General features: G+C 36.1%; 1 protein-coding gene across 5 annotated transcripts in view; it reads right to left on the reverse strand.

The window, feature by feature from the left end:
- The window catches only part of ITSN2 (intersectin 2), a 94469-nt gene that overhangs the window by 41553 nt on the left and 38060 nt on the right, over positions 1-14856 (reverse strand). For 3 of the 5 annotated variants that reach the window (XM_081157161.1, XM_081157160.1, XM_081157162.1), the window contains 9 exons: positions 14422-14571; positions 12077-12217; positions 11009-11096; positions 9477-9616; positions 5623-5759; positions 3836-3972; positions 2462-2559; positions 1917-2092; positions 1470-1614 (listed from right to left, as the gene is read on the reverse strand). In XM_081157161.1, coding sequence (XP_081013287.1) covers positions 1470-1614; positions 1917-2092; positions 2462-2559; positions 3836-3972; positions 5623-5759; positions 9477-9616; positions 11009-11096; positions 12077-12217; positions 14422-14571 — 1212 coding nt within the window. Of the gene's footprint in view, positions 1-1469; positions 1615-1916; positions 2093-2461; positions 2560-3835; positions 3973-5622; positions 5760-8364; positions 8446-9476; positions 9617-11008; positions 11097-12076; positions 12218-14421; positions 14572-14856 lie in introns of all 5 variants that reach the window. The other 2 variants (XM_081157159.1, XM_081157158.1) reach the window with 1 other exon arrangement.

Raw genomic sequence — 14856 nt, forward strand, 5'->3', positions numbered from 1 at the left:
TCTCTGGTCCAGCCCCTTTCCTTTCCTCTTTCATATGATTTCCCTAAATAATTTTACTTATGCCGATGACTTCTCAAATCTGTATCTTAATTGTAACTTTATCCCTGAGTTCCAGATTTGTAAATCAAACTGCCTACTGGGCCTTCACCAGGATGTCCTTAAAACAGATACCTAAATTACAAGTCTGAAAAGCAATCATGTTTAGAACCCACCAAACCCACTCCTCCTACAATGCCTCACCCAAGACATGATTATCACCATCCTTCCAGACCCTCAAGCTAAAGATCCTGAAGAGTGATCTGTAGCTCCTGCTCTTCCTTACTCACATTCAACAGATTGCAAATTTTATGTCAATTCTTAATTCTTTAAAAATCCATCTCTTCTATACATTTTTATTACTGTGGCGTTGGTTCGCCACATCAGCTCTTATTGTTTACTTATTGTAATATCTTCCCCCTCTATACTACTGCCAGTTATCTTTCTAAAATATACATCTCAACTCCTCTTTGAAACACCTTTAGGGGCTTTCCACGGCCAGGCTGCTTAGCATGGTATTCCACGCTTCACAAGTAAACCTCCACCTCTAGCTCTAACTTCACTTCTTAATCTTTTGTTCATGAATCCTGTACTCTAGCTGCACTATCCACAATTCTTGTTTCCTGCAAACTCCTCGTGTTAACATGCCTCACTGACTTTCCCTAAACTGCTCTTTCACAGGAACACTTTCCTTCCCTACTTGGTGACACTTTACTTTCAAAGGTTCTAACTCCAATGCCTTGACCTTCGGGAAGCCTGCTCTAATTCCCAGATTGAATAACATGCTCTCTCCTCTGTATACCACTCAAGACTCTGTAGAATACCTTTATTACAATGCTTCTCATACTTTATAGTTATTTATTTAATATGTCTTTCTCATTAGGTTATGATTTCTAAATCATAGGGATTTTCCTCCCATTAAATTACTAGCACATAATAAAATGCCTGGAACCTACAGCCACACAATAAACATTTTTTGAGTGAAGGTGAAATCTGTAGGACTCTATTCTAATGAAGTCTGCAACTTTTATAAATAATGTTAATGTAACAATGCTTGCAACAGTTATATCTAAATCATAGGCTAAATATATATAACACAGTTCCCACACAAATGACTTATTTAAGGAAAAAAACAAAAAACCCCAAGCCCAAATCTTTTCTTACAATAACTACAAATTAAGAACACTATAATCTGATTTGTAAAAATGGTATTTTGAGCTTAGAAGTCTTAGCTGCTAGCAACTTGATACTATGAGAATGAATTGTCGAAAAACCTCTAATTATTTCTTCATATCACATGTGAATGATAAAACCAAATGCTATAAACTTTGTTTAAACAACTAAATGATGCCTTTGTACACATTCTTCATTCTATTTTATATGAATCAGTAGCAATGTCAAAAAATGAAGCACAAAATATTAAAGATACATACCTGTCCATGAATAGGTGACACAGATCCAGGGGACACAGTGCGAGTAAAAGCTGATTTTTTCTGCCATGATGTATTAACAGTTAGATTTGAAAAAGATACATTTTGATAATCAGTCGCTGATGCTGGCTGATTTGAAAAAAGTGATCTGTAAATAGAAAACTTTGATATAAGTATATTTAATTGTTTACAATCTAATGAAGTACTACCAATGTATCAACTTGTATAAAATATACATGATGTTTAAACACAATTTGTGATAAAAGAATTCATGAACAAACTACTGACCTATGTTTTAATTACTAAATTTCAGTATTAAAATTAAAAGAGGAGGTATTCTTGGAGAGTCCAGTACAGATTATAATGTGATTAAGTAGCTGACATAAATACACATTAAGTATTTATACATTTGCAGAGCTATGTAAACTCCACTGTTGGCTAAAAACTTACTCAGAAGGAGTTGAGGTAGCAGGTAAAGATACTGTAGGAGGAAGTATGGCCTTCTTAGGAGACACAGATTTTTCACTTGATGGCATTTTTTCTACATAGTTGCATGGAAACCAGCCAAACTTTCCTTGGAAACTACCATAAAGCCAACCAGGTTCTCCTGTGGTTTTTTCATCAACCTATGGAAACAAAAAGAAGGGTTAACAGTGGTTAGAAAGCCACACATTTACAATGGAAAAGAGATGCAGACTTGAATACAACCACTGTGACCCTGCCAGAGTCGAGCTGATAACTGAAATGTCTACTAGTGGCTAACGGGTGGGCAGCGTAATGGTATGATTCATGTTCCACCTGGACAGAGCAGGATTTCATCATGCTGTTCAGAATAGTGTGCCATTTAAAACATGAATTTATTTCTGCAATTTTCCATTGAATGTTTTGGGATCTTGGCTGACCAAGGGTAACTGAAATCACAGAAAGTGAAACTGCAGATAAGAAAGATATTACTTTGTATTCAGCTTATGAGAAAAAAAAACTTTGCTTCCTACCTGTATTATATCCCCAGAATTAAAACTCATCTCATCGTGGCTCCTTGCTTCAAAGCGATATAAAGCTCTGTAATTCACCAAATCACTAGCTGGCTCACCTAAAGAGACGACAATTGTCATTATTTGCTACTTTCATGTATACATCTTTGCTATGACTCAATAAAGAACGCTTAAAATCAAAAAGAAAAAACTGAGCAAACTGTATGATGAAAATCCACTTGTACAGTCTTGTTAGGATTTATATCTTGAATAGTCACAGAATCACCATAAAAGCAAACAAGGATGTTCATCATAAGTTGGGAGGCAGTAAAACAAAGAGAGAGCTTGCAGGTGTGCCATACATGGGGCTCTAAGGGAGTGGTGGCGCTGAGCCACGCAAAAGGAAAGGAGGCTAAGCAGCAAGAGGCTTAGTCTGATCTGTGGAGCCAGAACAGAACAGGGGAGAAGAGCAGGAAAAGGCAGGCCACGAATGAGACGCTCAGCCCGGAAACAGGGCTGACTGGAGAAAGACCCATACATTTATCAGTATGGTTCTGAAAGAAAAACAACAGAAGAGCTCACAAATACACTAGAGTTGGTAACATGAAAAACATTTTACTTTGTTCATTTGTAGAATAAATGCTTTAGCTTATAAAGTTTTCAATACATGGCATTAATAAGGACTTAATGATTTGTATATTCAAAAGATATAATAATAATAATAAAGTATTTTAGGAATGTACTCTGAGGTATATCAAAAACAAAGTATATGTTCTAAAAAAATTTTAATGTGCAAAGACTTAAAATTTTACTGATTCATCAAAATAAATAGTTTAGCCCTGGCCGTTTTTGCTCAGTGGTTAGGTTAGAGCATTGGCCTGGGAACTGAAGGGTCTCAGGTTTGATTCCAGCCAAGGGCATGCACCTTGGTTGTAGGCTGGATCCCCGGCCTTGGTCGGGGCTCATGTGGGAGGCAACCAATTGATGTGTCTCTCTCACATCAGTGTTTCTCTCTCTCCTTCCACTCTCTCTGAAAGGCAATGGAAAAAAATCCTCAGGTGAGGGGATTAAAAAAAACAAAAAATAAACAGTTTAGTTACACTGGCTGAATAAAACATTTAAAGCTGTTTACTTCGATTATGAAAACCATGTCACGGTCTGCTCACTGATGACTACCTCTTTTTCTCAATGTTGTTTTAAGATGTCTCCCCTCAGTCTGTTTTCATGAGCCCACACAGTTCTCACCCAAGTTTAATTTAGAAAAAAGTTTTTTTCTGATTCTAAGATAATCATGTTTAAATTTTCTTCTTTTTTTCTTTTTGCCTCTCATCGGAAACTTTTTGTTGTTGTTGCTGTCTCAGGAAAGTAAAATCTTATTTCCATACTTATCCTTACATCGCTTCTCCTCAGTCTTTTTCTCCTCCTCTTGAACTTTCTCTTGTGTCTTTTCTTCCTGGAGTCGCTTCTGTTTTTCTTCTTCCTCCTTTCTAAGATTTTCTCTCCATAAGTTTTCTTTCCCTTGTTTTGCTTTCCTTTACATAAAAGAGAAAGAGTTTGCATAATGTCCTAAAATTTTTTTAAATAAAAATATAATAGATCTTGCTCCTAACAAACTGAAGAAATATTACATATTTTTGATATATTATATATTCATATATAATCTTATATAATTATATATTTTATTATATAGCAAAAGAGATGAGTAGCAGGGTATGGAGAAACAGGATGAAGGGAAAACCAATTAAGAGAGGAGCCTTGGACAGATAGATGAGCTGGGGAATAGGACTCAGTTTCCTACACCCTCAAATTCTTTCCTGCCAGCCAACCTCCCTCAACCCCCCCACCCTCCAAAAAGAGGAAAAGAATTGAAATGAAACTCTAAAACCAATCTAAAAATTATATCTCAATTTCCCTCCCTTCTCTCCAGATTCTGCATCTGAGGACTGCCTTCCTGCTCTTACTCCTACCATCCTGGCCAATCCCTTTGTTTGAGATTTAGTCATTGCTATGGAAATAGGCAATGTTTAGGACAGATTATCTGCCTTTAATATTGTCACCTCAAAGTCTTTTTCATTCGTTAGATAATAGAGCATTCTTCCTCTAGAAGTCCATGCTTATGTACATGTTTTCTATGATATCTGATGTAGCTGCAGCTTGGTTTCTAGCTGGTCAAGATAATCTGTGATCAGAGTTATTTTAGTATTAGAACTAATGCTCACCATAGTTCTCCCTTGCATATATTTTAATAAAATTACTAGGAGGCAGAGCTGTCACTACTAAATGTAGCAGCTTTTCCAAGTCTCAAGACACACTATCAGAGGCAGTGAAGACTGGCTGGATACCTCCTGGGACTAACAGGCATTTATGCCCTACCAAGAGAGAAAACTTGGCTTAATTCCATGTCTCTATTCGCATAATTCCTGGAGGAATTTGGAAATCATGGATAATTCCAAAAACTGTAGACTCACTGAGTCATCAACCCTTCCTCTGCATCTCCAAACTGTCTTATTATTATTATCATTATTTTTTAAATTGAACGTAAGAGAGAGGAAGGGAGGGTGAGAGCGAGAGAGAGAAACATCGATCAGTGGCCTCCCTTCTGAGCCCTGACCGGGAATCGAGCCTGAAACCTCCCGGTGTTATGGGATGATGCTCCAATCAACTGAGCCACCTGGCCAGGGCTATACCTATGTTTTTTTGGCAGACTGGCAAAAAATACATTTTTTGGTGTGCCATAGAATTTTAGTGATTAGTTTATGTGCCATGAGATGAAAGAGGTTGAAAATCACTGCTCTATGCTTCAGACACCACACTGTCCTACTTCTCTTTGCTATAAATGGAGGAAAATTGATCTCAGGGGTGCAGAGAGAACTACACAAGGAATTCACAGTACCCGTAAACCCCAGGACACTGTCTTATCACTCTACAAAACTAAGTGTTTAATTTTCTTCATCTTTCAGTTCTGATTCCAAAGTCCGTATTTTTCACTAATGAAACATAGAAGTGGTTACTGTAAATTCAGTCCATAAAAGAAAAACTGAATTTCTAAAATTTAGAATCTAATTAGCATCTTAGGATAATCCTTTAGTCCCTTTAAATTTTCACAGTCAAACTAGAGATATAGGTAACAAAATCAGAATTCTTATAGCCGCACAGTATAATAAACTTATCAGCTAAATTACCTGAGAGCCTCATCTTCCAGTTTCTTTTTCTGTATTAGCTCTGACCTTTTTCTTTCTATCTCCTTCAACTTGTTATGTTTGATCTTATGAAGCTGTTCAAGGGCTAACTGCTGTGTATTGTAGCTTTTTCTCAGTTCCTAAGAAGAAAATGAAAATAAGTCCATTAGGCCACTGATTTAAATATTTTTCTTACATAATGTGTCATTTGCATTAAAAGACAAGAATTTTAAAGCAAGTTAAAGGTATTAAAAGTTTAAAAATATCTAAATGATTAAAAAAAATAACTGAATACAATATATATTTAAGCCATGTAACCACTGAGGACAAATGCTGTTAAAATCATCTACTTCTGTATTAATTCATTCCTGAGGAGCACAGAATCTTTACAAGCCAATTCTTTGATTTGGTATTTCATTTTCAATATAAAAGCAATGCATTAAAACTATGGAGAAGCAATCTGCTTATTATAACATTTTAAGAGGATTTCATTCAGCTGTATTTTTGACACATGTAGTTTAATCAAGTAGATCTAGTATATAGCTTATTCAAGTTTTTACTCACAATCCAAAGGACTAGTGCTCCAGATCCCCAAATTAGTTAGCTTACTGTCACCTGTATAAATCAAACTCTCACCGTGCCTTTGTTCCAGATCCTTGGAAACATAGGTTAAGAAGAACCTAACCCACTGGAGATTCTATTGACAGATTCTACTTTCCCTCTAAGGAGAAGTACCTCCCCAATCATTATCCAAAGTCAAGAGTGGTGACTATCTAACACACTAAAGATATTTTGGAGATTCATGATAATCCCTTCCCTACTATGAACAACAAAATATGTGTACAGCACATAATAGTTCACAAAGCACTTCTGTATATATGCTCTCATTTAATCATCGTAAGACTCTGCAAAGAGGAAAAGCAGAGAGTCAGCTCACTTTTGTAAATGAAGAAAGCAAAGTTTGGAAATTAAATGTTACACAAATAGTTACACAACTAGCAAGTGGCATAGATAAGACCAGGACTCATTTCTTTAGATTCCTAGGGCAGCACTTTTCTCACTGTTCCTCACTGCTATAGATACCATATTGTGTGACTTTTCCTAACAGAACAATGGCCTATCAAATGTCTTATCTTTTAACCTCCTGGCTCTGCTCTTTGTCTTAGTGTGACCTCATGTTCTCTTCACTCTCCTCTAAAGAGGTGTTCACGCTCACTTAACCCTTCCTCAATTCCCATTCATTCCTGATCTGCTGCGATTTAGCTTCTTGTCACTCAACTGAAATGGCACTTTCAGAAAGGTCTCCAAAGGTCTCCTTGTTGACAATTCAATGGGTATTTTTCGTTACTATGTTAATTGATTGCTCTGTAACACTTTACCATGATGATTACAAAAGGACTCTCCCCTTGCTTTCTGTGACACCTCAGCCAGTCTCCTAACCACTCTGACGTATGGGCCACCTATTAGTGTTCTGATTGCCCCTGATGAAGGTGTCAATAAGCGGTGAAAGGCTGGGAGGCAGGAGGCAGAAGGAAGAAAGCAAAACAAGAGGTAAGAGTAATCTGCTGGCCTGTGGAGAATCAAATGTTACGTGAAAGAACCAGACTCTGTGTGTAAGGATAATCCACAAGTCATCATCAAACCCCATTCTGCAGATGAAGAAACTTAGGTTTAAGTTTTTGTATAATCTGTAGCAAAAGTTCTAAAACCAGATAATCTAGGCAGTCATACTATAACCATAAAGGAAAAGCTGGTGCTGTCTCTCCAGTTTGCCCTGTCTTTGCTTAGGTAACAGATGAACTCTGTTGAGCACATGCCTGTCCTCGCTATGCATACGCATACTACTGCCTTTCACCATCCACGCTAGTCCTCAGAGGAATGCAGTCAAAATATACTACAGTCAGCAAGTGGTAAATTTAAAGCACCTTTCTTTAAACTACAGTAAGTCCTCACTTAGCGTAGTCAATAGGTTCTTAGACTTTTAAGTGAAACAATGTATAACACAGCCAATTTTACCATTGGCTAATTGTTATAAACACGAGTTAATTTCCTATGGCATCTCTTCGTTATACCAAAATGACCTTGAATAAAACATTACTTGAGGACACACTGTATAATAAAACAGGAATTCACTGAGTATTTTAAATACTCATATGCTATATATGACAAAGTGAGCTATTTACTTATACGTGTGATTTAAACATTTTTACCTGAAGTGCAAGCATTTCTAAACATGAAGCCTGGTAACCAGGTGTAACTAAAGCTGCCCCTGCATTATTGGTTAAGATTTTCCCATTTAGCAATATTAGGAAGCAACCCGTCATATGCATGATTTAACCTTGCCCTAGATTTCAGAAAGTAAAGTATTGTAAACAATGATTTTCAGTGATATGGATAAATTATTAATTTCACATTCCTTTAGCTTTCTTTTTAATTCAATCAGTAACCATCTAATCAGTTAACCCAGCTTATGGGGATGTGGTAAGAGAACCAGGTAATATTTCCAAGAGTCTTGGGCTTCTCATGAGAAAGGTTACCCTGGGCAACCATACTGATTTCTGGCATTAGACTCAAACAGGCAGTTAGACAGCAGAAGGATATTCAAGCAAGCAGAAAGAAAAAAGGTCTATATTGTATATGTTATTTCAAACAAAGATACTCAGATAAATGCAAAGAATAGTCTAGTTTTAAAAAAGAAAACAGTAAAGTAATGCAAAGAAAAGGAGCTAGATATTAGAAAATAACCTTAAGTAAGAGGAAGAGGTTGTTGAGACAGCTTAGCAGAGACAAAAGGCACTGAAGAACAGAGTCATCCACATTCCCACACTGTAAGATAAGGCAGATAAAAAGCCAATTAAACCATGTACAGATTAAAAAAAAATAATGTAGGGAAGTTAACTTGGCTGGCTTGTCTGTCCATCAATGACATTTTATTTGGTTAAGAAATTTTTTTTTTCTAAATATATATTTGTGTGAAATGTGTTATTAACATTATGCACCTCAAATTTCTCTTCCTTAACTGAACCCACATTGCCTTTTTCTTTGTTTATTCTAGAGTTTGTGTAATGTTATTCTAAATAAGTCAGCAAGATAATAGTCACATAGCTGCCTGAAAAGCTATATAATACTTTATGCTCTGAAAACTTTATGCTCACTTAGAAAAGGAAGAAGACTACTCCCAAATTTGAATGATGTGCCATCAGTCTGGGTTTTAGCTTTTACTATCTTCTTTCATAGGTATAGTTTCAGCATACGACTAATTCTGCACAGAATGATACGCAGACAGTATTAATTTTGGACTTCTGCTCTGCACTGCAGCAAATAATGAATCATGAACTTATTTTCATGCAAAGCTTATAGTGCCAGAGTATGTTTTAGATTTCACTGATTATTTCACAAAGGTTAATTAAATTAAATTGTAACAAAGAAACAAAAAAAGAATTTAGTGTGTTAGAAGAGCTGCTACCACCAGGACTTATAAATTTTCCATATTCCCCATTTCAGAATTTTGCCTAAGATCACACTGGCTGAGATCTGTTCTCTAATACTGAGAAAGGCAATTATTCTTAAAATGTATAAATGTCAATAAAAACAGTCATCAAAAACTGAAAACTATGGTAAATGATGTTTACTTACATGACACAATGATTACATTTAAAACATTTAAAATAAATGTTCTAAATAAAATAACATTTAAAATAATCTTGCAATTCTAGCACAGCTAAAATTATAAAATAAATTATGAAAATGTACCACCTATAAAAATAATAGCTTCACTTATTCATTCTATTACATCAAAATAAGGAAGGTAAGAAGGCAGCTAACTAAAAATGAGTATAATAGAACATAATAAATACCTTTAGTTGATTGTTAAATGAATCCATTTCTGATAGCTTAGATGCAGTTTCTTTTTCAAGCGCATCTAACTGTTCTTTAAGTCTTTGGCATAATTCTTCCTTTTCTAATGATTTTTTATGAAGTAGACTGAGCCCTAAATCTGAAATACAGATGTCAGACAGTTTACATTTGGTAGAAATTCCTATGTCTTCACAAGTAAATTGACATTTGTTGTTTGGTCAAATTGGTGTGTAACTAGAGGAAGACAAAGGATGTACATGCATAATGTGGATTAGCTGAAGAGAAAAAACTTGGTGGTCATTTCCCCTTTTCAAATCAGATCCTGGGAAGATCTTCATATAGAAATGTGTAAGCACTGGCTCTGTACTCAAAGCACCAGGACCTGAAGTGGCACTCCACTTGGGCTGAGGCGTTTCACCAATCTGATCCTCAGGCTCTCCCTCTATACTGCGGGCATCATATCCCCAATCTCATTTATGAGGTGATGGATAGGCCGTTAGTACGGAGTCTGGCCCACAGTAATCAATTAACAGCAGCTACTGATAAAGTAGCTTTCTATTTATTCTTAGTGCTTCCAAGAATAAGGGAATATTCACAGCAAGGACTCAATAAATATTACATACTAGATTATTTAGTAATGTTACTTTAGGAGGTAAGAACAGAGGTCTTCATTTTATATAATCCTTTCTCTCATACGTCTTGTTCCTTTGCCTTATTTCTCAATTTGTTGAGAACTTGGACAAAAAAGAGGAATGCTGTTAACTGGATCTCCTGAACAGCCAAAAATATAACACAGAGCCCTGAAAGGGAAAGGCTGACATACTCAATGGGAGACATTCAGGATACTTTAGCTAGTTCTAACACATCTGCAGACTGACCTTCCTTTAAATAACCCTTTCTGCTACATTGTTATTGGCAATTCTATCCAATGTAGAGATTTTTTTCCTTCAGTTTGCTGGTTGGGACTCGAATGAAGAAAAATGTTACATTCCCACAAATTATCTTAGCATATTTTGTTCCACAGGTGCAGAGGGCCAAGTTGGTAAAATTCTTTATATGAATCACAATTAGATGATATAAGAGGTCTGGGAAGGACATACCATTCTGCTTAGGCCTATCGCTACTATACATTATCACCCTAGAGTCCCACAGGTTCAGCCACATAGTCAAATCTCCTCCCAAACAGGTCTTTACAATTAGCACAGGATATAGCCAAAATGCGCATACAGCCTTGTGTTAAAGCCAAACCTAGATCTTGTTTAATTGTAGTCTAGCATTTTATTTGGGTGATCTTTGAAATACATAAACAAAAATCTTATCAAGATAGGAAGACATACTACAATTATTACTTATTTTTATTACTATAATGCTCTCACATCTGTGATATTTTCACATTAATTTGAAATTTTTAAGAATAGGCAAAGAATGTTATTTGTAACAGAATAATGCTATCTTAAAAAGTAACAGGATATACTGATACAGTCAGTCATTTAGATAAGAGTAAAAGGCAAATCAAACCTTAGAGACTCACCAGGTGTGCTACCGAGCTGCATGTTTTTAATTCTTTCATTTAATAATTGCTTCTCAGGTACCAAATAGATAAGCTTATTTTGATATTCCTTATAAAAAGAAAAAGCAGTGCTTGATTAAAACTCTGTAATGCCTACAAACTTCAAAACATGATTTAATCGCTCTTGAAACTTAGTACAGCAGTAATATGTAGTTGTGAACTGCTCACAACTTATGAATAAACTAGAATGGAAGTACACATGATTGAAATGCAAATATTTAAACATAAATCCATTTATGAATGACAGGCTGAAATTAAAAGGTGTGGAGAAAGCCTTTGTTAATGGGGTACACCTGGAAGCCTTACAATATTTAGCACACTGATGGGTGGCAATGGGCCCAGGCTGAGGTGCCTTTGGTATCTTTGCTAAGTGGTACGTGTAAGCAGGCCATGACACTCCAGAATAAATAAGTGTATATCAAAGAGGGACTAAAAACTCAGGGATAACTAAGGAAGCAGGTTTAAATCAGATGGAAATGTTATTTGGCCTTTGCCTATATCTGTTGTGACAAAGTGAAAAAATAGCTCATTAACTGCCAGTCCACATAGAAAGAAAAATTTGGTAAGAGGACTCTAGAGATACAGAATGCTCCAAGAGTCCCTATTCTGCAAACCATAGCAACTGAACTAGATCCCAATGCACAAGCAAAGAACAGAATCACCAGGTCCCTGAGGGACACAGTCAACATTCTCACAACTCTAAAAAGACTGTTACGTCAAAATTTCCTAGGAGAAGTAGCAATAACCTTAGTTTGTGTATATATGTACATTTAAAACTTAAAACACAAAGTGATAAACGTACATCTATGTATAAATATTAAGCAGAACTTACCCAGGTGTCTACCAGAGTTTTAGGGGGTCTATGAGCTTCCTGACATTATATACAAGATTGTGTATATTCACATCCTCTGGGAAGGTGGTTTATCAAAGACTCAAAGGGGTCTTGATTCCCAAACCAAAACCACTCTATTAGAAAGAATTATTAATTACTGCTCATGCTTGAGGACAAGTCAGCAGCAAAGGACTGACCTGAAGTTCTTGCTGGAGCTGCTTGATTTCCATAATTTCCAGGTCACACTGCTTATCCAGAACTTCCAGCTCAGTCTTCTGAGTTTGTTTTCTGAGTCGGACATCCTGAAGTCTGCCTGAGATCTGCTGATGTTTGCCATTCTATAGGAAGAGCACATAAATATATGGTAACATAAAATGCTAACAAAAAATGTTATCATTTTAGGAAAATACTTTTATTAAAATTTTTAAATATCATTTATACTCAGTCTAAGATAAATGTTTAAAACCAAGTGGAGTATGTTTTTGAGTTTTGTCTTTTGATTCAAGACAACTGTTAGCAGGAAACGCACCATTTTCAGAGTGCAAGAATCCATATATTAGGATGAGAAAGCACAAATATAACCCACTAAGTTTTTTTCCTGAGTTCAGCATTGAAGCATTAATTTATAATATTAAAATAGAGACAATCTCAAAGAATAATGAGGGATAAATTCTGCATGTGGCATTTAGCATTACTTTCTTTGAGCTTCTATTTCTACCTTCAACGCTGCCATCTAATTTCCTTTCATCAAACAATGTTCAGGAGGGCCTTTTTGGCTACAATTCTCTTTTTCTATAACAATACTCCTGACCCTCTTCTTTCTGAGAAGCAGAAAAAAAATAGTAAAGATTCTCAATGGAGGCTAAGAAGAGTGTTGAGGTGTTATGGGATGAATTGTGTCTCCCCCAAATTCATGTTATATCCGACCCCCAGTATCTTAGAATGTGACTGTATTTGAAGAAAGGGCCTTTCAAGAGGCAGTTAAGGGTTAAATGAGGTCATATGAGTTAGCCAGATCCAATCTGATTGGTGTCCTTATAAGAGAAAATTTGGACTCAAAAGAGATTCCAGAGATACAGAAGCAGAGGAAAGACCGTGTGAGGACACAGCAAGAAGGCGGTCATCTGCAAGTAGAGGTGCCTCAAAGGAAACCAAACCCGCTAACATCTTGGACTCTCAGCCTCCATAAGTAAGAGAAAATAAGTTTCTGCTGTTTAAGCCACTTGGTCAGTGGTATTTTGTTATGGCAGCCTTAGCAAACGAACACAGTGGGATGCAGAGAAATGAGACCCCTGATTTAAAATCGTGGATAATCAAAATTTCATATTTGAGAAATACATGCTACAGGAAATATGCTGTGTCCATCCTAGAACTCATGTTATCTTCTTTAGCGCGTATAAGCATAGACTCTGGACCTTTTCAGACTCTAGGCTGAATGCTGTGCAGTAGCACAGTAATCTACGCTACTGCTTGGAGTGTTACCCTAGTTCTTGAGGGAAAAATCATCAATCTTAAGGTATCCTCCCATTATATTTTTAAGGAAGAATATATAGTCAAGATGATGGTTTAGACAGATATCCAATTAGCTATACAAAGAAGTTAAAGTTTTTTAGGCCTGTTCTGTAGTACTGTGGCTTGATTAATACTTGTAGTATGCCTTCCTATCCACTTGAAGGCATAAAATAGCACCTTTATAACTAAAAATATTGTGCTAATTTTTAAAATCTAATTCAGGTCATCCACCAAATAATTAAATAAGATCTAAATTTGGCTCTACCACATGGCTACACATACATTTTTGCAAAACCTTACTATACTACTGGATCAGACTTACGGGATTCTAGGGTCATGGTAGAATAGTATGCCTTACCCAGAACCTTTATAGCTTTTCACCTTGCATTTCAAAGTCTCTTAACAACCTGATTCTCTGACATCTGATGTGTAAAAATTAGCAAGTGTAATGGCCAGTGTTAGCTAATGACTAGTCTTGAAGAACTGAAGGAAATCGTAATAGGTCATTTACGTCAGCAGTTTCAAATCATTTTTACTTTTTAGCAGTAGAATCATTTTTTCCCAAGCAAATCTTAGATGAAATGCCAGTAAAAGTAAAGTAGACAAAGTGGAGCTTCCCTACTGTGAAGTGTGGGAAGAACTGGGAAAGGTGGACACTGTCCTGGCTCCATGGCTTCCCCGCCCCCACCTTCTGGTTATCCCTCAGTAGGCCACCTTCCAACACCAATGTGAAAACAGAAAATTACTGAGCTAGCACAACTTTTTATTTTATAGATGGGAAAGTAAGGCACAGAGAAGGGAAATGTCTTGCCCGAATCTGAACTGAGACCACACATAATTCTCAGCATTTTGAGTTACTTATCCTTTTTTGTAAACTATACTGTCCAGTTAAAAAGCACATATAAAATGTAACTAGTTAATCACATTAAAACAAAATGTACTCATGAGGTAGATTTAAAAAAACGATGACATTTTTCAACAGGTAACTCCAGCATCATTCAGATAAATTTCATTTAAACTTTAGCCATACCAGTGCTTCCAACTCGAGATGAAGACTCTTCTTTTTTGAGTTTAATTTGACAATTTCTTCCTGTTCCCTGTTCCTTTGATTGAGAAGCTCTTGTCTACGAATTCTCTCCCATTCTAAACGACGCTGTCTTTCAAGTTCCTGTTTTGCTGCCTAAGAATAATGAATTAAAGTTAATTTCTAAACAATTCTGCATCATTCAAAAACTGGTGAGATGACAAAATAAAAGTGAGGCAGAATTTGAGTGCCTATGGGTAACCGGGCAGACCTAGTTTTATCAATGGACCTAAATTAAAGAAGTTCCACAAAAGTGACTTCACCCTCAGACCTACTGATTGACTCACAGGATCCTCATCTTGTTGTTGTTACTTTTCTCTTAATAAACAAAGGATGATTTCATAAAAATATATGTTACTAGGAATAACTGCACCTTTATTC

This window comes from Miniopterus schreibersii (genome assembly GCF_964146895.1).
Source record: "Miniopterus schreibersii genome assembly, chromosome: 13".
Lineage (NCBI taxonomy): Eukaryota > Metazoa > Chordata > Mammalia > Chiroptera > Miniopteridae > Miniopterus > Miniopterus schreibersii.